Source organism: Podarcis muralis, chromosome 7, assembly GCF_964188315.1.
Source record: "Podarcis muralis chromosome 7, rPodMur119.hap1.1, whole genome shotgun sequence".
NCBI classification, from domain to species: domain Eukaryota; kingdom Metazoa; phylum Chordata; class Lepidosauria; order Squamata; family Lacertidae; genus Podarcis; species Podarcis muralis.
Window position 1 is genome coordinate 52,451,708 of NC_135661.1, and position 24,044 is coordinate 52,475,751.

Here is a 24,044-nt window from a genome sequence, read left to right on the forward strand (position 1 = left end):
ATGCAAAATGAGAGAAACTATGTAGATATGATCAAGTTGTGTGATTCTGTCTGCAGAATTTAATTTGTGTTAAGGCAGGGAATGCACAGCTAAAACATAACCCTGAAAGTACCATTTGTCCCTACCATGATCTGCATAAGTGAGATTTTACTATACACTAATTAACTTTCATTGCATTCGTTTGTTAACAACAACAAAAGCAAAATACACTATGTGCAAAGTGCAATTCAGTGTATTTAATTACAATTGGATCAGGAATACTTGATGTGAAAGTCCTGGCGTGTGGCTTTTGAAATGTACGTTTTATTGAGAACAGCAATATATAACATCTTTGAACATTGGTAGTGAACTTGTTCTGGCTCCACTTTTTCTCAGTTTCTTGCAGTTATGCTCCCATTTTCCCTCCTTCTAATTTTGTGTATTCTTATTCTTTCCTGTCTTTCTTTTCTTTATTTCAAAGCAACGTGGATACGAAGGAACTATGTGGTGAGTATCTTATCTTTTGGCAGCTCAGCAAATTCCCCGATCAGCTTTGTTGGTTATAACAGCATTGGCATGCCTGTGTTCAGTAGGAACATTTTTAGGGATGTAGTCAATGGCCCTGAGATCTACAGTATAGGGTGGTGTACATATTTAATAAGAATAAGAATTGGAAAGTGAGCAAGACCATTGATCTATCTGGCTCAGTATTTCACTGACATATTGCCAGCATCTCCAGCATTTCAGACAGTTGTCCTTCCCAGCCGTACCTGGAGAAGCCAGACATTGAATTTGGACCCTCGTACTTGCAAAGTGTGTCCTCTACTGCTGAGTTACACCTCATGCCTAAAAAGAGACCTTCTTGTTTAAAATCAGTCACAGCAAGCAGCCTTACATGGAATTGTTCCACTTTGCTCTGAATTGTCCCCAAGTTTTAGATAGTGGCTTCCTCCAGCCTGGGATCTTTTGCATAAAGGTAAAGGTAAAAGGACCCCTGACCATTAGGTCCAGTCGTGGCTGACTCTGGGGTTGCGGCGCTCATCTCGCTTTATTGGCCGAGGGAACCGGCGTACAGCTTCTGGGTCATGTGGCCAGCATGACTAAGCTGCTTCTGGCGAACCAGAGCAGCGCACGGAAACGCCGTTTACCTTCCCGCCAGAGCGGTACCTATTTATCTACTTGCACTTTGAGGTCCTTTCGAACTGCTAGGTTGGCAGGAGCAGGGACCGAGCAACGGGAGCTCACCCTGTCGCGGGGATTCGAACCGCCGACCATCTGATCGGCAAGTCCTAGGCTCTGTGGTTTAACCCACAGCGCCACCTGCGTCTTTTGCATGCAGAGCACATTTTCTAACAGCAGTGCTGATCAGACCCTGTCCAAGTACCTCCAGCAAAGGCAAGGCCACACATTTCATCCTTGTTAGTTGATGGTAAGTGAAAAGAAAGTGGGTTGCTATAGGAGAGTGTCCCCACATGCACAGCAGCAGCAGCACTTCAGCCCTAAATGAACACAGGAAGCTGCCTTATCCTGAATCAAACCATCTGTCCATCTAGCTCACTATTGTCCACACTGATGGGACAATCCTGGGGATTAAACCTGGGACTTTCTACATGCAAAGCAGATGCTCTACCACTACCTATCCAGGCAACCCCAGTTGTAGTGTCTGAGCTTTCATCCAGACAAAAATAAAAAATATATAATTGCCTCATCCATATAAGGTAGGCAGACCAGTGCTTCGCCTAGCCCAGTACAGTGGAACCTCGTTTCTCAAACCGCTCCATTCCCAAACGTTTTGACTCCCAAACGTCAAAACCCCAGAAGTAAGTGTTCCAGTTTTTGAACGTTCTTCGGAACCCAAACGTCCAACGTGGCTTCCAATCTGCAAAAAGACTAGCTGTCAGCCAATTGGAATTTGAACATTTTGGAAGTCAAACGTCCTTTCAGAACGGATTACGTTTGACTTGCGAAGTTCCACTGTCTTGCCTAAATCTGGCATGGGGAATCTTTCCAACAGGCAAACCAGACCATTATCTCATGACCCCTCACAGGCCAAATGTGACATCACTATGACATCAGGTGCTGCTGTGCTCTGAAGCCATGATTGCTAGGATTTCAAAGCACAGTATGAGCTGTTTGAAAGCCCTTTTGCAAGCAGCCCTGCACTGCTCTTTAAACCTCCAAAAGTGAGCTTCAAAGAGCAGCACAGGGCTGCTTTCAAAATGGCTTTCAGACAGCCCTGTGCTGTGCTTTAGCTGTGTGTTCCTGTTCCCAGCCTATGGCAGCAATTCTGTATGTTCACATAGTTTGCTCCAGATTGTGTCATCCTGTTCTTGAGAAGGAATTTCTCTGGATCCTGGCATGAATCCAAGACTAAGAGCCCTCTCTGGCCTTGTGACTTTGTAGAATTGAACCCCTGCTCATTAGCTGATGAGCAGGGATTAAATCCTGCTGACACTCAGCCAATGAAGAATGTCTGTACCCCTCATCAAAGTGACACCAGTTGATTGGCAGGTGGGCATGTTTTTTTGAGAAATAGCCTCACAGGCCAATTTTGACCCCCTCTGTGGTCTGAGATTGGCCTACAAGCTGAAGGTTCCCTGCCCCTGCCCTACAATGACTAGCAGTGGCTCTCCGTGATTTCTGACAGGGGTCCTTCCCAGTTGTACCTTGAAATGCCAGGGATTTAACCTCTTGCTGAAGCCTCTCCTTATATCTGAGAAAAGAGGGAAAATGGGTTCTGGTGAGTTCCACACTCATAAAAAGTACAGTAGTACCTTGGGTTACATACGCTTCAGGTTACAGACTCCGCTAACCCAGAAATAGTACCTCGGGTTAAGAACTTTGCTTCAGGATGAGAACAGAAATCGTGCTCCGGTGGTATGGTGGCAGCAGGAGGCCCCATTAGCTAAAGTGGTGCTTCAGAACAGTTTCAATTAACAAAGGACCTCCAGAACGAATTAAGTACTTAACCCGAGGTACCACTGTATGGAATGCCATTTCCCCAGGGTTTGAAAGGGCTCTATGCACGACGCATAGAGAATATACAATAGCAGAACTTGTTGGGCCAGGTTGCTGAACCCTTTGGGCACCCCGTTAGTCAATTCCATTCACACACAGCCCTTTCACAAGTTGGTTGATTGTATGAATGGGAGTCATGTATGACTCACATCGCAGGGGTGAGGCTGGCCTGCCTGTGACACATGGAGGCTTTCGGTCAACAGACGGAGTGCTTGTCAAACCCCAAACCCCAAGTCACAAGTAGATTAGATTGTACTTCTCAGACTGTTACACCGAGGTAGGAAACAGAAGTGGGGAAATTAATGTTGCTAGACAATTCTCTTAACTAGGACATCGAGATTGAGATCACGTTGAGAGAGGTAGTGGATACATACTTTATCTTCAGATGTTTATGTACTTTGCTAAAAATAAACTCTTGGCCCAAAGGCACAACAGAAACATCTGGCAAATGCTTACCTGCACTTGATAGTAATTGCAGCGACCTAGGGATCACATAGCTCACTCAGGAGTAAACTCGTCTTACCAATATCTCAACACACATAACCCCTGTTCAGCTGTTGTTTTCTAGCTAGGGATGGAAGAGGAATTAGATTCAGTTCCCATTTAAAGATGAAGCTGCCTAATTTGCACTCCCTGAAACAATGCACAAACTGAAACACAGACACCGTTTGCAATCCTCCCGAATTTTGCAATGCACTTCTCTCGCTGAGGAATGTGTGGAAAAATTCATATGCTACGCAGAGATATAAATGCGTAGATTAGTGAAATCCACACTAACATGCTGGTTCATTTTCATAAGGACTTTTTAAAATAAAAAGATACGCTGGCATGGAAATGTGGAGAGCTGAACTTAAGACTGGAGAAATGAGGAAATGAGAGAGAGAGAGAGAGAGAGAGAGAGAGAGAGAGAGAGAGAGAGAGAGAATGAATTCAGGGATTTGCCCATCCCTGTCTAGAATGCACACTTCTGTGCATGTTCTCTTAGCATCACTCTTCCAACTTCCTCCTTCAGCTCTAAGAGGCCCCTGAACAGAATGGGGACTGAGAGGCTTTGTTGCTGCTGGGGGAAGACTTCAAGGGGAACACTGTGCCTACGTGTGTCACATTGGTGGCCCCCTAAATATTGCAACCTCTTCTATAAACCAACCTTCTAGTGTCCAGCAAGCTGCCATTGGGTTTGTGTTAGGCTTACCCTCAGCACGTATTTGCAAGTGCCTCAAATCTCCTGTTGGTCCAGGTGAAATCTCTCTCTTGTGTTTGCAAAGGCTTTTTAATCAAAATTACAATTTAATCCTGTTTTACACGTGCAGCTTTTCAGTGCCCGCCCTTGCCAAAATCGCAATCGTTATTTTTCTCCTCCTCAGGTTTTATGGACTGTGTCACAAGTTTTGCTTTATCATCTCCAGAAAAGGATTTACTTCTTCCATTCCTCACTTCTAAAAGCCAACTCTGCAAAGTGATTTATTTATTTATTTTTCACTCCCTTGTATGGTGAGGAAATATCTGCAGCTGCTGGAAATTAGGTGGCTGGGGTTTTTTTAAAATCAGGCTCAAGCCGCTGTGGATCACAGTGGAAGGAGGACTCCTCACTGCTCCTCCAGCAGTTGCTATCGCTCCCTTCATCCTGCATGCTGTTCAGAGAGATATATGGCATTTTAATTAAGCCAAGGGAGGCTAATTAATGGACTGTCTTTTGAGGTTATTTATAGGAGAGTTCTGTAAGAAATGTCAATTCAATATGAATTGCTGCTTCTTTTCTAACAGAGATTATGGCAGCACCAATTTCTGCACTTTTTAAAAAAATAAAGACGGAAAACTTACTTAGATCTCAATCTGTGGGTGGAGGTTCATAGCTAAGTGTCAGGAGCGGGAATCAGAGGCAGGTCAGTGTCAGTGTGTCAGTGAAATTAACTCTTTATTCAAGGAAACAAGTTCAGCTCAGGAGGCCAGCCCTAGTGAGCACAGCAACACCCCCCGGTAGATCTTACCCCTTTGAGGCAGTTGTGGGGACTGAAGGTCCTCACCTCCCCTGGGTACTTCCCAAGCAATCTATGACTCCATTGCCATGTCTGTCTCTGCTCCTCCCTCTTCATACCTCTTCTGGTCCTGGGAGACTGGGGGGGGGGAGGGGAACTGGTCACAGCAGGAGGGGAAGACATCCTCGTTTCTTCACCAGCCTAACTCATATCAGTCTCTTGGCTCCCTTCCTCACAAGCCTCTGCTTCTCCCTGCTCCCTAAACCCTGTTACCACTTCAGCTTCCACCACACCTCCTTCCTCTTCTCCTGCCATCCCACCACCAATCCCCTCAGTCTGAGCCTTCTTTCCCTGGGGTTTTCCTTAAGGGTTCCCCAACTGGTGCCTCCCACATCTCCTCTGCATCCAGCCAGTCCATGACATCAAGATCTGCCTTCCTAAACCTAGTACCATCCAGGTGTTTGGTACTACAACTAATAGGACTATTTTATTGGATTATTTCACTTACAGATATTTTCAAGGGCTGTGTATTTGGTCCAGACAAATTTCAGTTCCTGAACGAAATCAGCATGACTCAGGCTGATCTGGCATTTGCCTGGACTAGGTCATGGCAGCCCTGGATCACCTTGAGTCAGGTCCACATGGACTAATCTGGGGCTGTCAAAAGAGAGGGAGCACGGGCAGGAGATGATGCAGGCAAGATCTGCTAACAACCCTGATCAAACATGTTAGGGGGTGACAAATGGTTGTGGTCTCCCTCTTTCCTCTGCACATTTCAGCTTAATGGTGTTCTGGCCCAGCCACAAAAAAATCTCTTCAACTACTATCTTGGTGTACAGAAAAGGTCATGCAAATTATCCCTCAAAAATAAATGTAGCAGCACAGTAAGAACTTGCCTTCAACTATTAACAACCCTTTGAGTAGGTCTTAAATCAGAGGCTGGACAACCACCTGTTGGGACTAGCATTGCATTTCCTACAAGCCCGTCACCGCTGCCAGCTCTATGATTTGAACCCTTTTCACCTACTAAACATGATGGAGTGCAGTGTTTTTAGAAGTTGGAATATTTCCTGGCTGGTACACTTTGAAACAGCAAGTTTTCAATTTGGACATTTACCTTGAGGCAAGAAAGTATGATTAAAATGTTATCCTTTATTTTTCCTTCCCTTCTCCTTTAATCCTGCAATATCCTCGGGGTCCAGATTATTTTACCGACCACATGGGAGATTATGAAGATGTTCTGGCTTCCCTGGAGACCCTCAACCTCTCCATTCTGAAGGCCATGGATTACACCAAACGGGTGAGTGTTCATTATGTCATATATATGCAATTCATCTGTAGCTGCTAAAGTTCTGAGTGGGTCAAAGCTGGATTCCTGGAGTTTGTGACTTCTTTACTTTGGGGGTAATTCCTGTTCAAGGAAATGTGGAGAACTGGTGCTTTTCTGGTCCCCCAGTGCACATGAAAACTGGGGGCTGAATTATACCAGCCCAGATGATAGAGGGAATTGACTCTTTACTGACACAAGTCAGAAGCCTGCAAGATGAATAGTGTGGGTGCATAGTAGGTAACTTTAAGCCTGTGTGAGAATAAGATGGCATGCAGACTGGCAATATACCTCAAGGCAAAGGTGAGCCCCTTAAGCAAGGTGTATCCTTCTCAGATCGTAGGATGAAAACCCCAGCAACTGGTGTTTTCAAGCTTAGTTTCTCAATATTTTATGAAGCCTCAAGCACCATTCAGATGTCCTCCCACCATCCAATGGCCATGGCAGAAGCCTGTTGGTGCTCCCTTCTCCAGCTTGTCCCTGCAGGGCCAACCAGATGTCCCTGGACAACCTGCGAGCAAGATCTGAGCTCAAGAGCAGTCTCCCTACTTGTGATTCCCGGTGACTGAGTTTCAGAGGCTTGCTGCCTCTGTCAGTGGAGATAGAACAAGTTCCTTATGAGGCGGAGAGAGATGGAAATGAAGGCCAAGAATATGTTCTGCTTTAAGTTCTTTTGGCTACTTATTCCTCAGAAACAGGCTTTCTGTGTAGAGTGACTTTCATTAAAGTTTGTGTAATATGTTTTCCCCCTTCTGGTCTCTCCTATTCTTGAAGAAATAAATTGCTTTTCATTTCAAAGGAAAACTCTGATATGCCCTTGAGTGCAGATGTGTTTCTAGCCCTGCTTCCTCAATTGCCAACCAAATAGGCTAAACTAATCTATTAAAAGGAAAATCCGCTCCAGACGCTATTAGTTGTAATCCCCCCACACTTTATTTTTTAAAAGAAACTTTTTAAGCAAATGCAGGTGCAAGGTTCTAAATGTGGCATATTTGGATTCATTTTATTAACATTTTTGCTATAGGCCTGTTTTACTTGTGAAGTTCTTGTATAACCCATTTTAATTGGTGTTTATACTTTGTGTCTTGAAAAGAACGCTGATAGTTTGTTTCTTTTAAGGAGACATGTGGCAATTATTTTCTGTGGGGGAAGCTCGTAAACTATCTCTGGTAATTAGGCGCTAAAGTATACAAGCTAAACAAAGTGTGGGAATGTAATTACTTTCTGATTTAGGGAGATCTGCTGCTGTCGCGTCCAACTGGTAGGTGAAGCAGAAAGCTCAGAAAATTGTTAAAATAATAATAATCAGTTCTCTTCCATGTATAAAGTTCTATTTCATCTTGGGCCTGGACCACTGATGGCTTAAAACTGTCCCAGCTGTTGTGTTTACTCATAAATGGTGGCGTTTAAATAAAATCTGCCTGAAAGTGGTGGAATCCAAGTCATGATTGTTCAGTATACGGTACTTCTGTGTTGCCATCTGTGCATTTTTCCAGTGCAAGGCTAGAAATGGTGTTTCAAAGGATGAGCTGGTGAACAGCATCAGATGATGTTTCAGTTTATACTGAGTAAATGGTCAGAAATCATCTCCTTTTTTGCCTAAAAAGTTTGATAATTGTATTGCAACCTGCCTGAAGCCCCTTGGGGCATAGCTGCAACACAGACCTGGGCAGCAATGCCAAACAGTACCCTCTTTCTTCATTGTGAGGGTTCAAGGACATATTCCAGCCAGGCAAAAACACTTGCAAAGGGTGCAAAGTAGGGCTGGTGACATGGCATGTGTAGAGGGGGTGTGGCCTGAGGAGAGTCTCGAGGGCCAGGTAGAGAGGCCTGGAGGGCCTTTTTTTTTTTTTTAGCTACAGTTGATTTTATCTTTTGAATATTTTAAAATACTTGTTTTAACTGTTTTCATCAACATAGTTTTTAAATTACATGTTATATTTTTGTGAACAGCTGAGAGGTTTCTTTATCAAGTGATAATAGAAATTTTGTTAAATAATGTAAATGACAAGTAATGTTTTAGGGAAATCTTTTCGAGTCATTAAGCATGGGATATCGCTCTGATTCCCTCCTTGAAAACCAATGTTCTCTCAGCTCTAACTCTTCACTCCTGCAGGAGGAAAATGTAAGTCATTTTCAAAATTCTAAGGACCGAACTAGATGTTATGTGGAAAATCCATGAAGTATCCAGTGGCAGGTTTTGTATTATTGAAAAGCAGCTGTTCAGAGGCTGCTGTTCAGAGCAAAGGAGTGGCAGGTGGTGGGTGGCTGGCTGCTGAATTCTTCCCACCATGCACCATGTGTTTGCTCAAAATAATTGTTCCCAAGATCTGGGGACCTATTTATTTACTTCTGCAGGGAGAAAAGCAACTTGGGCTTCATGATTATATATATATTATATGTTCTTCAGCCATGAAAGGTTCCCAGAGTGGCTTACAGTGATAAGACAGTCCCCGCCCTCAGGTTTGTAATCTAAAAGACACGACACAAAAGGAAAAAGGGATTAGGAGGGAGGAGGTGGGGAGAGGGGAAGCCAGAGTCAGGATTTTGACCATGTACAAATGATGAGAAGAGAAATGATTTCACACCCCTTAGTATTACTACTCCCGATTCCTAGATCAAAACAATGTCCCAGAATATATATCCTGCTATAATAATTTGCACATTCTTTGGGAAACAACTAATGACAATGTTTGTATTAAAACTTTGCGGCTGTTTCCTTCCTGTGTTGTGTGTGGCTGAAAGCAGCCTTGGGAGAGATCAGAGTTAACTTTGTAGCCAAACTACAATTTATTAGGCTTAAGCTCACTTTGCAAGTCCTTTCTTACTTGTAGGAGGAAGATCTAAAAATAGGGCATTTCTGTTAATTATTTTTTTTAAGGCTCTATTGAATAAGAAATACTTGGTCTTAATGTAACCCATGCAGTTCTCTTAATTGCTTTCATGACTGGAAAGAAGCTTTCCTGCTGATGTCTCACATCTTCAATAAGAAACTCTAAAAAACGGCAAAGCAAGACATCTTGGGAAAGGGCGGCTCCCGTAAGTCTAGGGGACTAATGGACTGTCAAAAGCAGATCTGCCATAAGATGGCCTGAAAACAAGGGAGAGAGCTACCTGGTGACTTTTGATGGCTTCCCATTATATTTATGACCGTGGCTGAGATCGTGGACCATTGAATAATTGAAGAGTGCTGTGGAGCCACTGGACTTCGCCTAAAGCAGTAATTATACTGCAGCTGGAGCCATCTGCTTGCATTAATGCTAGAAAGGTGGAGGGGTGGCCTCTTTGGTGAGCAGCAATGGAGAAAAACTCCCTGAATAGCATTAGTGCTGCACAGCACTTAGTAAGGAGGTTGGAGAATTCTGAAGAAAACAGAAATCAGTGGAAATTGCCAGTGTTTATTTGGAGGAGAGACTATTTCTGCCCAATCAAGCTCACAGTTCTTATAGAAGGTGAGAAGTTTGCCAAGGAGGGGTGAGCAGTGGCCAGGGCCCTTCGCACACCAACCTCTGGGGAAGGTGGATTGTGGCAGGCCACCAGCAAATGAGGCAGCTGACAGAGGATCAGGCTGCAGACAAATCAGTCTGACCTGGGGATACTGATGGAAGACAACAATATGGGAATATTTGAGGACTTGAAGTTTGAATGAGTACGGTAGCATGCATAGTGTATTGTCTGCAAACCAGCTTCCATCTCTCTCTCTCTCTCTCTCTCTCTCTCTCTCTCTCTCTCTCTCTCTTTCTCTCTCTCTCTCTCTCTCTCTCTCTCACACACACACACACACACACACACACACGGTGAAGTAATATGACCTTGGCACAGAGGTCAGGCAGTTTCTGTCAGGGGTAGGAATAGGGTGACTTTGGAACCCACTCATCAAATTACATCAAATTATGGCGGGGGTGGAAATATATTTTTCATATTTGGAGTCAAAATAGCTAGTTTTGCAAAGACCAAACTGAGCCAATGGGCTTTGTGTTCCTTTGGCTTTGTGATCCTGTGACCGGACAACACATGTCAGCTATTTAAGTGCTATGCTGAAGCACTTTTTTGAAAATGGCGCCTAAGATCTACAGAGATTTCACACTTCTGTGAGCCCAAACTATCCTCATGATGATTGAGCCACTTGATAAGCTTGTGCTGAGTTGAAAGTGTCTCCTGTTGGCTGGTGTGTTCTGTTATTCTCGATTCTGCTAAGAATTTCTGCTCTTGAAATTCCACCAGAAAACTGTGGGGTGGCTAACTTTATAATGTCCTCATTATGCCTCTGAAAATTCTCACCATCTGCCCATAGACTTCAAAAGGAAAACTGCTAGGCTGCTAAAACTTGATTTTATCACAAGCGCTTGTTTCAATGTGTTTGTATACTACTCTATTTTTCATTTCCTTGCAGAATTGGTTTGGGCGCTCACAAACAACAGCAGATGAGAATGTCAACCTGTTTTTCATTAGACGGAGCCAACTTGAGCAATGCCTGGATCCCTCTGAATAGACCTGATTTGTCTTAGGATTTGAACCTTGGCCAAATCCAGTGCATAGCCTTGTTGGCCAGCCTTTCAGAGAAATGTCTGTCCCCTGCAAAGCAGGACATGTAACCACCCTGTATTGCCCTTTCCCCCATAAAGATGAGACTCTACTCTGGGAGAACGAGGAATACAATAACCCTTCAAATTGTATTCACCTTGGCTGATTACTTTTCTCTCCCTTATATAGATATATTTTCCTTCAGATCTGCTGAGCAAGCTCCATAATAACTCATTTTCACACCCATTCCTGCAGAGAGCAGGTTTTTATATGCTGTGTTCCCTTGGGGAGTACTGCATTGTGGCAAAAGGACCGTTAATCTTCTACACTTAACTAGCATTGCTGTTAAGTATAGTAAATATATAGATAACAAGATATCCCCAGAAGGAAAATTGCAGTTTTAAAAAATGTGTTGATTGCACTTGCAAAACCCATGCCCAATTTCTTTTACATGTGTTGCTCTGTGTGAGCCTCTCATGCACAGAACCAACCCTGGTGGTGTTTTCAGTTCCCCAGCTCCTGTCCCAAGACAGCCATCTATTGATGTATTTTATTTTTTTGTTGCATTTTTATTTCACCTGTAACTCCAAGGAGCTCAAGGTGGCATCCATGGTTCTCCCTTCTCCTTATTTAATCCACACAACAACATTGTGAGGTAGGTTAGGCTGAGTGGCAAAGACTGGCCCAAGGTCATCCAGTGAGCTTCATGGCTGAGTGGGGTTTCAAACCCTGGTCTCCTAGGTACCAGTCCAGCACTTTGACCACTACACCACACTGGTATCTACTGTGTGGTGTAGTGGTTAGAGTGCTGGACTGGTATCTACTATGCATCTACCATAACATCTACTGTAGACGTTTACAGAAGCAAATTATTATTATTGGAGGCTTGCTCTTTAAGTCAAATGGGGCACTTCCCTACCAAGCTCAGCCCATGGGGGGCATGATCTATTGGTCATTGGTGCTAGCTTCACCTATAGTTAGTCTCTCTGCTTTTTTCACCAATGGACACCAGCCCCCCCACCCACCACAATATTATTATTTTGTGGTCTCCACTTCCCTGAACAGAGAGTTGCAGAGAGTTTTGGAGGAGAGGTGGTTGGAGAGTTATGGCATTTTGTTGTGCGTGGTACGTTCACAAGTATGACATAAGTGGAGGATAAGATCTCATAGCAAAACCACTGATGCCCACCATATCAACCAGAGAGAGATATTCACATCCCAAGGTGCCTTCAGATCTCACAGCCATCACCCATTGCAGCTAACATTCTTTCTGTCCAAAACTATAGTTACTTTCACACACAAGACCCACCCTTAGCTGGGTAGTGGGAGAAGATAATTCATAGTTGTCACTCACATTTCAGAAATGATTTTTACTAAGCCTGTTCTCCTACAAGTATTTCCTTTAAATAGACCGTGTCTCATTCTGACCCATAAACACTGTGAAGGAACAGAATTTGTGTGTGAAACATGGGTTGTCAAATAGTTGCCTTTTGCTTTAAAGGCTCTCCTGTACAGGAAGGCTCAAGGTTCACAGGAAGGTAAGATGTAGGAGAGGATGCTTTGCTCAGGAAGCTGTGCACAGGAGGGTCAAAGATTTAGCCAATTAAGGAGAAAGAGTGATGCAACCAGAGGTTTATTCTCCTCCTGATTGGCTGAAAGGTTAGGAGGAGGAATGAAAATATTGTATGTAACTTGGAGTGTGGGGCAATAAGTTAGTGAAGAAAGTTGAGGAGTCATAGTTAGCGTGAAGTCTCAAATTTGAAAAGGTGAAGAGTTGTGCAAGAGAACATTGTAAAGAAACACTGGAAAGAGAACATTGTAAAGAAACACTGGAGCTTAGTTGAACCATGTCGGGAAGGAAAAGAGGACCACGAAGGGACCGAAAAGCTGAACAATGGAATGCAAATTGAAAGGTGTTGGCTTGGTTAGGGAAACTATCTAAAACAGCTGTACCTGCATGTGTTTCATCTTTTGTTCTTAAGAGTAACTGCTCAAACTGAAATGATCTTTTTTCTTTAAAAAAAAACTATCTTTGTAACTTCTTGCCTTACTAAATCCTGAAGTGTAAACATAGTTTGTTTGTTTTTTGGGTGGGGGGGGGGAATACTCTGATCTCTGGTTGTTCACCCCACATTTTTATTGTCAGAATGAGGACAGGAGTTGTAGTCCAACAACAGCTGGAGGGCTCCTGGTTCCCCAACACCAGCTATATTTCAAATTGGGTGAACTATGATGAACTTCAGCAACTTCACTCAGCGGAATCCCTGCAATGCGTAGACCCCGGTCCCCAAGCCTGATGAGCAGCACAGTGCAATGCATGATGGCAACCCAATTGCTCTTGCCCATCTGTAAACAGGGGCCATGCAAATGCAAGAGAGGAAGAACGCATAACTGGAGACAAGGCTTTTCCAGAGCCAAGATATTGGGTGGGCTAGGTTCCAATTAAAGACATCTTCAGAAGGAGAGGAGAGCAGATCTGTGATAGTGGGACAACAGGGGAGAAATATGTTTTTGAATGGAAATATATGTTGCAGCCAATGGAATAAACATTTAGCAGCTTTTTCAAGCAGAGCATGCAAAGTAATCAAAGGATTTGAGGGGTTGGGGAAAGACGCCGCATGGCTCTGCAGAACCCAAACTGAGCTGTAGGCAGTAGAGAGTATGTCAGATCAAGCTAGATTTTGCATTTTAATGCTGGTAACAATGTTGTATTCCCCTTGCTTCTTTTAAGAGCTGGATCCAAGTTCTGCGGACCAAATTGATTCTGGCCGTTTGCACCTTGCTCATATATATTTCAGGAGCAAAGAGCTTTGGGTAACCTGCCAGAAACATTCATAAATATTCACTTTGAACAAGTAGGACAGGTTGCAGATACTTCAGTTACCTTAACAGACCTGCCCTGCCCAAATGCCACTTCTTATATTTCTACAGTTCTGGAAGGAAAGCAAGCATTTGGCAATGTTGGCATCCCAGTTCATGCACCCATTGGAGCTGATGCTCAACTTGTGTGGCAGATAACCAATCATGCACATCATATAATGCATTCAATGCGGACTCTTTTAAATCAAGGGGCAGGGGAAGAAATCACTCAAAGTTCTTATTTATTTTCTTTTATTTATTGCAGTAGATCCCAAGGATATAAGTGCATGGGTTTGGGGAACACTACTACTGGAGAGACCCAAGGGGTTGGTCCTTCTACTTGCTCCAGAAAGTCAAACTCTTACAGATGTTTTAACTCTTCCTCAGCTAGCTTTCTGATGTGTAAGAGAATGCACCCATGTGTTAGGCACACAGGCTGAACAGTGTCATCAATGTGTTTGCTTTCTTTTTAGCTTTCCAATTCTTTGAAACTTTTCTTGATGGTTCTGGACTTCTGCAGGCATATATCTTGACTGCTGTGTTCTGTAGTGGTGGCATCTGAGGGAGTGCACCATATGCACCCTCAGCCATCATATTCACAGATGCACCTGTCTCAATGAAAACTTCAGCCTACCGTCCCAGTATGAAAATGTGGTGACATGGCAGACAGTTCTGCTTGAAAGCAGTTGTTTGTGTGGAATACCCTGTGCAAACCTACTGGCCCACTTCTTTTGGTGGTTCAGTCTGAACAGCAATTGCTTGCCTTTGGATGTAACTATGTGGTGTAAGTCTGCAGGTGCTGACCTGCATACTCTTGAGTAGTTACTTCTTTTCCCCTGATTATGGCAAGCTGTGCCTTTGGCTGGGCAATCGCCTCTGTGGGATCTTTTGCCATTGCAGCCGGTTACCTGAGCTGCCTTCAGAGACACCAGAGCCCTCAACATCCTTATCCCCTGAAGAAGGGGAGCCTGACTCCAGGGAGGGAGAAAGAGGCAAGGGCTGTCTGCAGTTTTCAAGAGTTAGATGAGATCTGTGGAGGAGGAAATGAATCAGTCCAGTGAAACACGCTAGTTTCTCTGTGTGTGTTGTAGTTGAAAGGAAGTGGCTGAGCAAAACCAAACTGTGCAGGGGGCTGGATGAAAAGGAGGATGGCTTGGTGGCATTGCCTTACTGCGCAGTTGGCACCCATGAGCTGCTGAGTGGGCAACAAATGTCTTGGTCAGCATAGCAGCATGAATCTATATGGCAACATTTCCTCCCCTCCTTCAGTAGTCAAACCACTTTCCTTTTTTCCATAATCAATACCTTTACTTTCCAGGGTGAAGTGCTATCTTTTAACTAATTTCTGCAGTATAAAGACCAGACCACAGAAGTCTTGTGCCTTTGCCCTGTGCTGATTGGGGTTGATGAGAGTTGCAGTCCATAATATCTGGAGGTGGGATGTAGGCTCCCTTGGACTAGGGGCATGGACTCACCTGCTCCGCATGCTGAGACCAATGGGGGAAGGGCTGCTCCAGAGGCAGTGCCAGTTCCAGGATGTGGTGGTCCCTTAGACAGCAGTTCATTGGGCCATGGCTCTCCTGTGTCATGCTTCATTTGTCTTTTGATTTAAGGCTAGGACAGCTGAAGAGCTCAGAAGGGCAGCTGGGAACTAGCTCCAGCATGAACTGAAAACAAGTACAGTGGTACTTCGGGTTAAGTACTTAATTAGTTCCGGAGGTCCGTTCTTAACCTGAAACTGTTCTTAACCTGAAGCACCACTTTAGCTAATGGGGCCTCCTGCTGCTGCCGTGCCGCCGGAGCACAATTTCTGTTCTTATCCTGAAGCAAAGTTCTTAACCTGAAGCACTATTTCTGGGTTAGTGGAGTCTGTAACCTGAAGTGTATGTAACCTGAAGCGTATGTAACCCGAGGTACCACTGTACAAGCTTTGATAAGTCTTCCCCAACCTTATGTTCTCCAGAAATTGTTCCCTACAGCTCCTATTAGCCCAGCTAACATGGCCAATGGTAAGAGATGATGGGAGTTGTAGTCCCATGGAGAAAGTGGATAAAGAACAGTTTTTCTCCCTCTCTCACAACACTAGAACTACTCAGGCAGGTTGGGAAAGGCAGGCTTTCTTACATTTAGGAGTCAGCCTTGGCCAGGTTTTAGAGGCTATTTGGACTATATTTCTCTTTCTTCAAGAGGAGCATAACCCACCCCACTTCTAAAACAGGCCATCTATCCGATTTCTAGAAACGATATTTTTTTCTCTTTTAAATGCCTTTTTGCCCATTTTTCACCTTTTTTATCACATTTCCATACTACTCCTATTTAAAAAAAACCCTCAAAATATATATCTCAACACTTATTTTAATTAGAAATGTTTAAGGAATTTGATTTCTGTGAATTCTGATGTGAACTCACTTTTTCACATCTCCTGAGTTTAATGAGCTGATCAGAGAATAATTACCCTTCAGATTTCACACGTCTCTGAATTCTGCTATACAGTTCTTGGCTCACAAAATGTACCAACACTCATATTTTCAATAAAATATATTTAGAAAGATATGCATTAACATAAAATACATATTTAAAGGCATTATTAAATATGTATTGAAACCATTTTTATTGATATAACTAAATACTTAAAATGGATTTTTGTACAATTTAGTTTGTTTTCAAATCACAGATTAATGCAGTAGAAGGAACTTATGAATACCTGATAAACTGACATGACTGGAACCAGAACGATCCATCCAGCCTTCATTTGAATACATACAAACACATTTTTCTCAAAGTATGCATTTCAATGCGTTTGTTCTCTTGAAACCGTGTACTTCAATGCATATTTTGACATGTTTAAACTGCTGAGAAGTGGGTTTTAACATTTGAATGGCAAAGTCCAGTGGGTTCCTGATTTCTGATCTGATCCAAGAGGTGTGGATCAAGTCATTTTGTTTAGGAATTTGCAAAGATCAAATTTAAGTGCCTGAACAAGGAACCTTTCTCCTTCCACTTTTTAAAATCTCCACATCCCCCTATCAAGACAGTGTTTGAATTACAGAAGGGGCCTGTCTCTATTACCTTTTGTGATTGCGTCCTTTGCTATTTTTTTAAGGCTCCAGGGGGTGTGATTTGGCTAAAATTGGGGCAAGTCAGTGGGTGTAGGTTATTGTTGAGTTCATTAAAAATCCCCCCTTACAATGCAAGTAATGAATGAAGACTGTCTGAGCTAGAATGCATGATCAAGTACTTGGTATTTTCTATTAAACTTGATACCAATACTACACTGCTTTTACGGGTGGAGAGCCATTTTCTAGATTTAGTCTGGTCAAGTTTAGCCATCCATCTTCATTTTAAAACAAAAAGGAAAGAAAAACATGATTTTTAAACCTCTTCAGTCCTGGGTGTGTCTGGAGATCTTTCACAAACAGCATGTGACTCTCAGGAATGAGTAATTCTTTTTTTAATTGTGAACTTTCTCTTCTGTTTAAAAATAATCTTTGAAAGATCTTTATAAAGAATGAAACCTGTCACACACACAAAATAATCAGCACCCCAGACTGCTCTAAAGAAAGATTTCTGGCAAACACAAAAAGGGCTTCTTTATCGGATAAATGTATGTAGCAGTTGCTTTTCTTTAGATCCAGGTGTCTTACATTTTCTTTTGTGTAAACCTTTTTGCACAAAGACAAAGCCTCTTTCATATGTTAATACTTCTCCTTTATCAAGTATTTGATTGTTTACTCATCAGCTTGAAGCTGATTACCTACTATGCAAATTCTGTTTCCCTGATGTCCACTTGTTAGAATAGATTTAGGGACTCTTGCACCACCAAGTGTATCTTGGGCCAAGCTGAAATGCTACAATGTTCTACTTTTTGACACAAAATTTTTTAAGACCCTAACTTTACTATAGTGAAGACAGGAATCCCCTTTTTGCAACTGGTTTTTTTCTTATGGGTGCTGCATTGGTATCTGACAGATAAAAATAAGATCAAGGTGGCAGCTGCCTCAGGTAGCAGAATTGGTGGGGAAGACAAGGGGGAGTTTTAATGGAATCTTCCCCCTCCCAATTCAATTTTTTAAAAAAGTTCTCCAGAATACTTTGGGCTCAGCCATACTTATTGAAAAGGCCAGTAAGGGATTGGGAATTTAATTCATGTGCACTCGCCTTGTTTTTGATACGACAGAAGTTGATTTTGTAGGCAATCTTGATAACTAGATTGTGAGCAAGCCAAAGTGGCCCGTGGGCATTTTAGAATTCAATTCCTCTAATCTTCTCCAACTGCAGGGTTTCTTAATAACGGAAGCAAGAGGAGGTCTTGAAATTTCCCATTTAATGAGAAATGGATTCTCTTCCACACGCCAGTGGGGCAGGGTGTGTGTGTTAAGTATCTGTTGAGCTCATTTGTGTCCAACTTTACAGAGAAGGGGTGTCCAATCTAAGTCCAGGGACCTGCAAGAGTTTTGAGATTAACCAACTAGCTGTGTACTGAACAAACAGACAGGACAGCTAGTCACAGCCTTCCCAAATATGTGAGATGCATCATAACGTATTTAAATTATAATCATAATTTCTAAATTTGCATGCACACATATAAATGTAAATGTGTGCAGATGTAAATGTTATGTTGATCTGTGTCCCCTTTTTGGTGATACTTAACCTTAATCTTAGTGTAGCTCCATCTTAAATTTCCCTCTATCGTTCTATAGCTCTGTGGGAGCCCTTCAGTTTTTGGCTGAGCCCATTTCAGATCAAACAAGGAAGAAAATGCATTCCAAGGGCTTTTTCTCATGCTCCATACTAACAAACTTGGGTTTACCAGATATTGTACCGGCTGCCAGTCCTCACTCACTGATGAGTGTAGCTGAATGTCATTTTGCCACATTCCCACTTTACTTCTTTTTCTATTGTACATATAAAAATGAATGTGTGTTTTGATGCAGAGCAAGGGTTTTTGGTAAGATCATGATGTTTCTTAGACCCTGGATCCTGGAACTTGTGCAGAGATCCCATCAATAAGAGTAAAGCTCAGAGTCCTGTACTCTTTCCCAGCACACAAAGGAAATTTGGGAAGGAGATAAACCTGTTACCTACCTCACCCTTGTTTCTCTGAGGTCATCTCACGTGGGGCTGCCCTTTAAGACAGTCTCCAGGCTGAAGCTAGTGTGGAATGCAGGTGCTAGGCTGGTAACTAGGGACCATGTCCTGAAATCACTGCATCGCATGCCAGTAATCTACAACACCCAATTAAAGGTGTTGGTATTAGCATACAAAGCCCTAAATGGCACGGGACCCAAGTACCTAAAAGAGCGCCTTCCCCCATGCCAAATGTATTGGTTGCTACAATTGGTAAATGATGCCTTCTTGGTGGTGGTGCTACTAGTAGCTGCTCGATTGGCATTGACTTCTGACAGGGACTTATTGGTGGTGGTCCCTAGCGAAGTGTGCCTGCCTCCTATCTTTGGGAGGAAGGGCATTATGTAAATTAAATAAGGGTAATCATGATGTCGGTGTTGATAATGCTTTATGGACCTCAGTGAGGTACATAGCTGGATCCCATTCACTATGCAGCAGAACAAAACAGACCTTTTCCTTTACTGCACCACTTCATAAGGAAAGTGAGGAACTGAACGACTGCTCTCTCATTTATTTATTTTTTAAATCTGTACTAGTGATAGAGGATAAGGATCCAGAGATCATGCTAAGGGTGGCCAAATTTTGTGCGGCTGCCATAAAACTCAGGGAACAAGCTGTGCATTACAAAGGCTAAGGCCTCAGATGCAAACCCTAGATAATATTTTGGAGACTAAGACCTAAACCACATTTCTAATTGCTGTCACATTCGTATTGTTTATTGTTATATTTGATTGTAAATTCAAACTTAATTCTATTGTGTTTTATGTTTGTTTAGTACGGTATGTGAATCTGACCTGGGACCGTAATAAACTTCATTTCATTTCAATCTGTACTAGTGTGCCAGTTCTGCCTGGCTTTCTCCCTGTGTTGCTTTTAATTCTGCATGTAGAGAGCTTTTTTCCCTTCCAGCATGCAAACTCCCACCTGTGCTCTGCCTGAAATAATAGACTCTAAGGGAAGCTTGATGGAAGCTGCATGTAGTAACTGTGCCCCATTCTCTGTTTGTGCTTCCCAGGAGCGTGAGGGAGAACCTATTACTGGACTGTACTACTTTAGACTGTGGATGAGGAGAAGATTAAATGTAAAAAAAGCAACTGCCAATAAGTCAGGGGGAGAGCTAGGCTAAGGCCGAATCCTATTCACATGGAATCAAATTTCTCCCCCAACCACACTCCTCACTTTGAATTCCCAATGGATATCCCAGGAGAAGAGCAAAGAAACCCAAAAGCTTGGGGAAAATACCCCAAACCCTTCAGCTCAAATCCTGAGACACAGGAACCCAAGCAGACCCTCAACTGGCACTTTATAGCTAGCCTCTGAATGTGCCTCAGCAGAATGCATCCTAAAATGATGCTGAGCTTAACAATTTAGAGGGACAAAAAGAAGAGAAATAAATGTCTCATTGACTTCAGGTCCGGGCTGCCTTTTGAATCCAGTGCTCATTAAAAGTCTCCAGGGTATTTTTCCTCCCCTGTGCTGGAGCTTTAAACTCCTGGCAGAAAACACTTTTAATTGCCCAGCATGTGGACTTCTGGAGGACTTAGCAAACACAAGCTAAAGCCTTTAAGAGCTGCATCCTGAGGTCACATTAGCACCTCCAGACCCCTAGGTTTTAATGGAGGGCTGTTAAGTCTCTTCCATTTCCTCATGCAAAGGCGGGGGGGGGGGGGGCTTGAAAAAGTCCGAAGAGAGAACCAAGTGTGGTGGATTCTTTATTACTTTAGCAATATGGAAAGACCCTGGCTGTTTTTACATGGTTTTTGGAAAGGCTGCAAAGTGCATCTGTTCAAACACTGAGTGCTGGAGCAAACATTCCCAATCTGGTGCCCTTATAATAACCTAAACAGTGCTTTTTTTCTATTAAAAAAGTGTTAGGGGTGTTATGAGAAAAAACTTCCCCTTTTCCCTTATGGGGTACCCAAGAGCCCGTATAGAGTCCTTTTGTAGGTTCTCTATCGGTAGGAGAAAATAACAGAGGCCAACCAGAGAATATTGAGAAGCAAAGCAGCTAGTAAGCCTGATCTTTATTAAAGCTGTTGCAACTGGGTGCTCCCCCCCCCCCCCACAGGAGGCAAGGGATAGACCGCGAGCCATGCACGCAAGCCCTTATATAGACATTTTAAATTGCCCGCCCAGGAGTCCAAGACCACCCCCAGAAACATCATACACACATCACAGAAGGGGTGTGGCCCAAGACCACCCCCTTAATACAACAGAGAAGGGGCGGAAATCTGGGTGTGTTGTTTCTTCCTGTCTGCCAAGTTACCTGATTGGATTACCTGGGCATCTTGTTATGATAACTACTCAGTTCCTGAATCCAGGTCACGGGTCACAGGCTCACACCTATTCATTTCTTAAATGTGCCCTTAAGACAGGATTCGTGAAAGAGACAATGGGGAGATTTCCCATTTCCTTTGACCTTGCAGAGAAATATTTGAGGTCATTTTGGGAGAGAAAAAATGGTTTCAGGACTTTTCTGCGGGTTTCAGACATGTGGTTTACATATTTGTATGTGTTTGCTTGCTACATTTATGAACATCTATTTTTTATATATAAGACCTTAAAATTCTTATAACAGGGGTACTCTCATTTTGACTCAAGAAAATCACCATTTTATAGTTCAAATCGGGAAAAATAAATACAGCAAATGGACAAAAGTACCAAGATTCACAAAATGTTTAGGGGTATGCATACCCCTGAGTTTCCCCCAGAAAAAAAAACACTGAACCAAAAAAAAAGCTTTGCTGTCTCAGGCCAATGGTCCATGTAGTCCAGCATCCTGTACTTCAGGTGGCCAACCACATGCTTATGGGAAGCCCACAATAAGGACCCGAGGGCAACAGCCCTTCCCCTCCCTATGATTCCCAACAGCTGGAATTCAGAGGTAGTCTGCCTCCACCTGTGGAGTAGAACAAAGTCATTGTGGCTAGCAGCTAATCCTCTTTTAAAGTTGGTGGCCATCCCTACCTCCAGTGGGAGTGAGTTCCATAGCTGAACTATGTGCTGTGTAAATAGCTTTCTTTTATCTGTCTGGAACAAGCATGGGCAAACTCGGCCCTCCAGATGTTTTGGGACTACAACTCCCATCATCCCAGACCACTGGTCCTGTTAGCTAGGGATGATGGGAGTTGTAGTTCCAAAACATCTGGAGGGCTGAGTTTGCCTATGCCTGGTCTTGAATGCTGCAACATTCGGCTTCATTTGATGTCCAGAAGTTCTAGTGCTGTGAGAGGGGGATAAAAATTGCTTCTCTACCCACTTTTGGCTTGCCATGCGTAATTTTACAAACTTCTATCATGTCACTTCTTGCACGCTTTTTCTCTAAACTAAACAGTCTCGAATGATAATATTATAAATGGTGAATTGCGGCAGCTACATGGTTATTATCACACTAAATGCAAGTGAGGGAAATTTTAAGATGAAGATCACGTAAAGATCTTCACATGGAAAGTTGAAGAATCACCAGAAAGGAGATAAGAGTTTTGGTGTGTATAAAAGTATAGGAAGGAAGGAAGAACTTGGTCAGCTTTATTCTTGCAAAGTGTTGTTTTCTGAGGCAAATAACCTGAACAGGATCACTAACAAGATATGGTAATGCTTTCTTTAGCTTTTCTCCAATCTTAAGATTGGCATCAGTTATAAAGATGATGTAAATATATTCCTCCTCGATTTCCTATTTAAAAATGGCTTAATTGACCAACAGTTATTATACACTGCCTCTGGCATAAATATTTTAACTTGTTTTTAAGAAACTGAACAGGAAATAACTATTCAGGGCAGAATTAATCAGAGCAAACCTCATTAAATCTCCCTAGGACAGGCTGACAAATCTGTTAATAAGGCTAAGGGCTGAAACACTTTTTGATCATTGTCATCTTAATGGCCTGCTCTTTGCAAAACAAGTTAACGATATAAGGCAACAGAAATTCAGACAGATTATTATAAAAACACACATGTCTGCATATGATTCACCATGTATATTAGTATATAAATCATTGGGGCTGATTCATATAATACAGGCAATTGCTCAAAAATTGGAGTGACATTTTTGAAATGAGAAAGCCGACAGGGAGACATGTAGTTGCCATTTCCGTAACATGGTTGGTTTTGTCTTTCAGATAAAAATCAAAACTTCCTTCCTTTTTTTCTAATTTAAGAAGGAGATTATCTAAAATTCTGGGAATGGTACCTGCACAGTTTGCCAGTGTGTTGCCTTTGGATTGTTCTCACCTTCCAATCCTCATCCCACCTCTTCCTTGCAAATGAATGGAACTTAGTAAGGCAGAAGAGGGGAAAGGATTAAAATGCAGAATGGAAATTAAAGCTATAGGACAGGGAATGGTGCCCCTGTGACCCCCCTCCCCCCGAAGCTGTTGTTGGACTCCAGTCCCCATCACTCTTGCTCTGTCATCAAACTCCTTGCCTGTGCTCCCCACCCTTCAGTATCTGCTGCCTGAGGTAGCTGCCTCACTGTCTACTGGTAGGGGCAGCCCTGCTGGCAACTGTCTAATAGCAGCAGTGGCTGCGTCAACAACTTTGCTCTCCCATTGTGGTTGCCATTGGCCATGCTGACTGGGGCTGATGGTTGCCAGAGTCCAACATCACCTTATGGTGGGACACAGGTTCCGCACCCCAGCTATAGAAAATTGTGGAGGTGTGTTTTATTTATGTAGTTAAGAAATCAGAATGGAAGAAGGGCAGATTTTGAAGTCATTCTAGAAAACAAGAACAGCAGGTAATTCAAAACCAAAGAGCATCTCTGCTTAGAACAAAATATATGCTTGATATTTCTCTTGAAAGATGCCAGAAAACACTTTCTTTGCCACCCTTCACTGGAGGAGACTTGCTTTTCTGTTTCATTCCCTACTGTGCCTCCATCAATAGTGGCTTTCAAAAGCCGAGTCTGCCAAAGAATTTCAATTTCATATTACCCATCTTAATTGCAGTTTTAAGAACTGTTTCTCCGTGCATACAAAGAGGCACACAAAATCTGAGTTTGTGTGCAAGATCTGGTTGAAATTCACTTCCTTATTAGGACATTTTGTTTTATTTTGGTGGACTTTCTAAAATGCAGATAAGAAAGGAAATCAATAGAATAATTATTTGTAAAATGGAGGGTTTCTTAACATAATAGATTTCCTTTATGATCAACACTTTTACCACCCTCCCCATTAATGGGCTGTTAATCTGCACAATTAGGCATGGAAATTATAGTCAAACCCAGCTGAAATGTA

At 42.8% G+C, this 24,044-nt stretch overlaps 1 protein-coding gene across 1 annotated transcript in view; it reads left to right on the forward strand.

The window, feature by feature from the left end:
• The window catches only part of NECAB2 (N-terminal EF-hand calcium binding protein 2), a 145,130-nt gene that overhangs the window by 66,770 nt on the left and 54,316 nt on the right, over positions 1-24,044 (forward strand). Inside the window, exons 4-5 of the mRNA XM_028739548.2 lie at positions 461-486; positions 6,176-6,273. Coding sequence (XP_028595381.1) covers positions 461-486; positions 6,176-6,273 — 124 coding nt within the window. The remainder of the gene's footprint in view (positions 1-460; positions 487-6,175; positions 6,274-24,044) is intronic.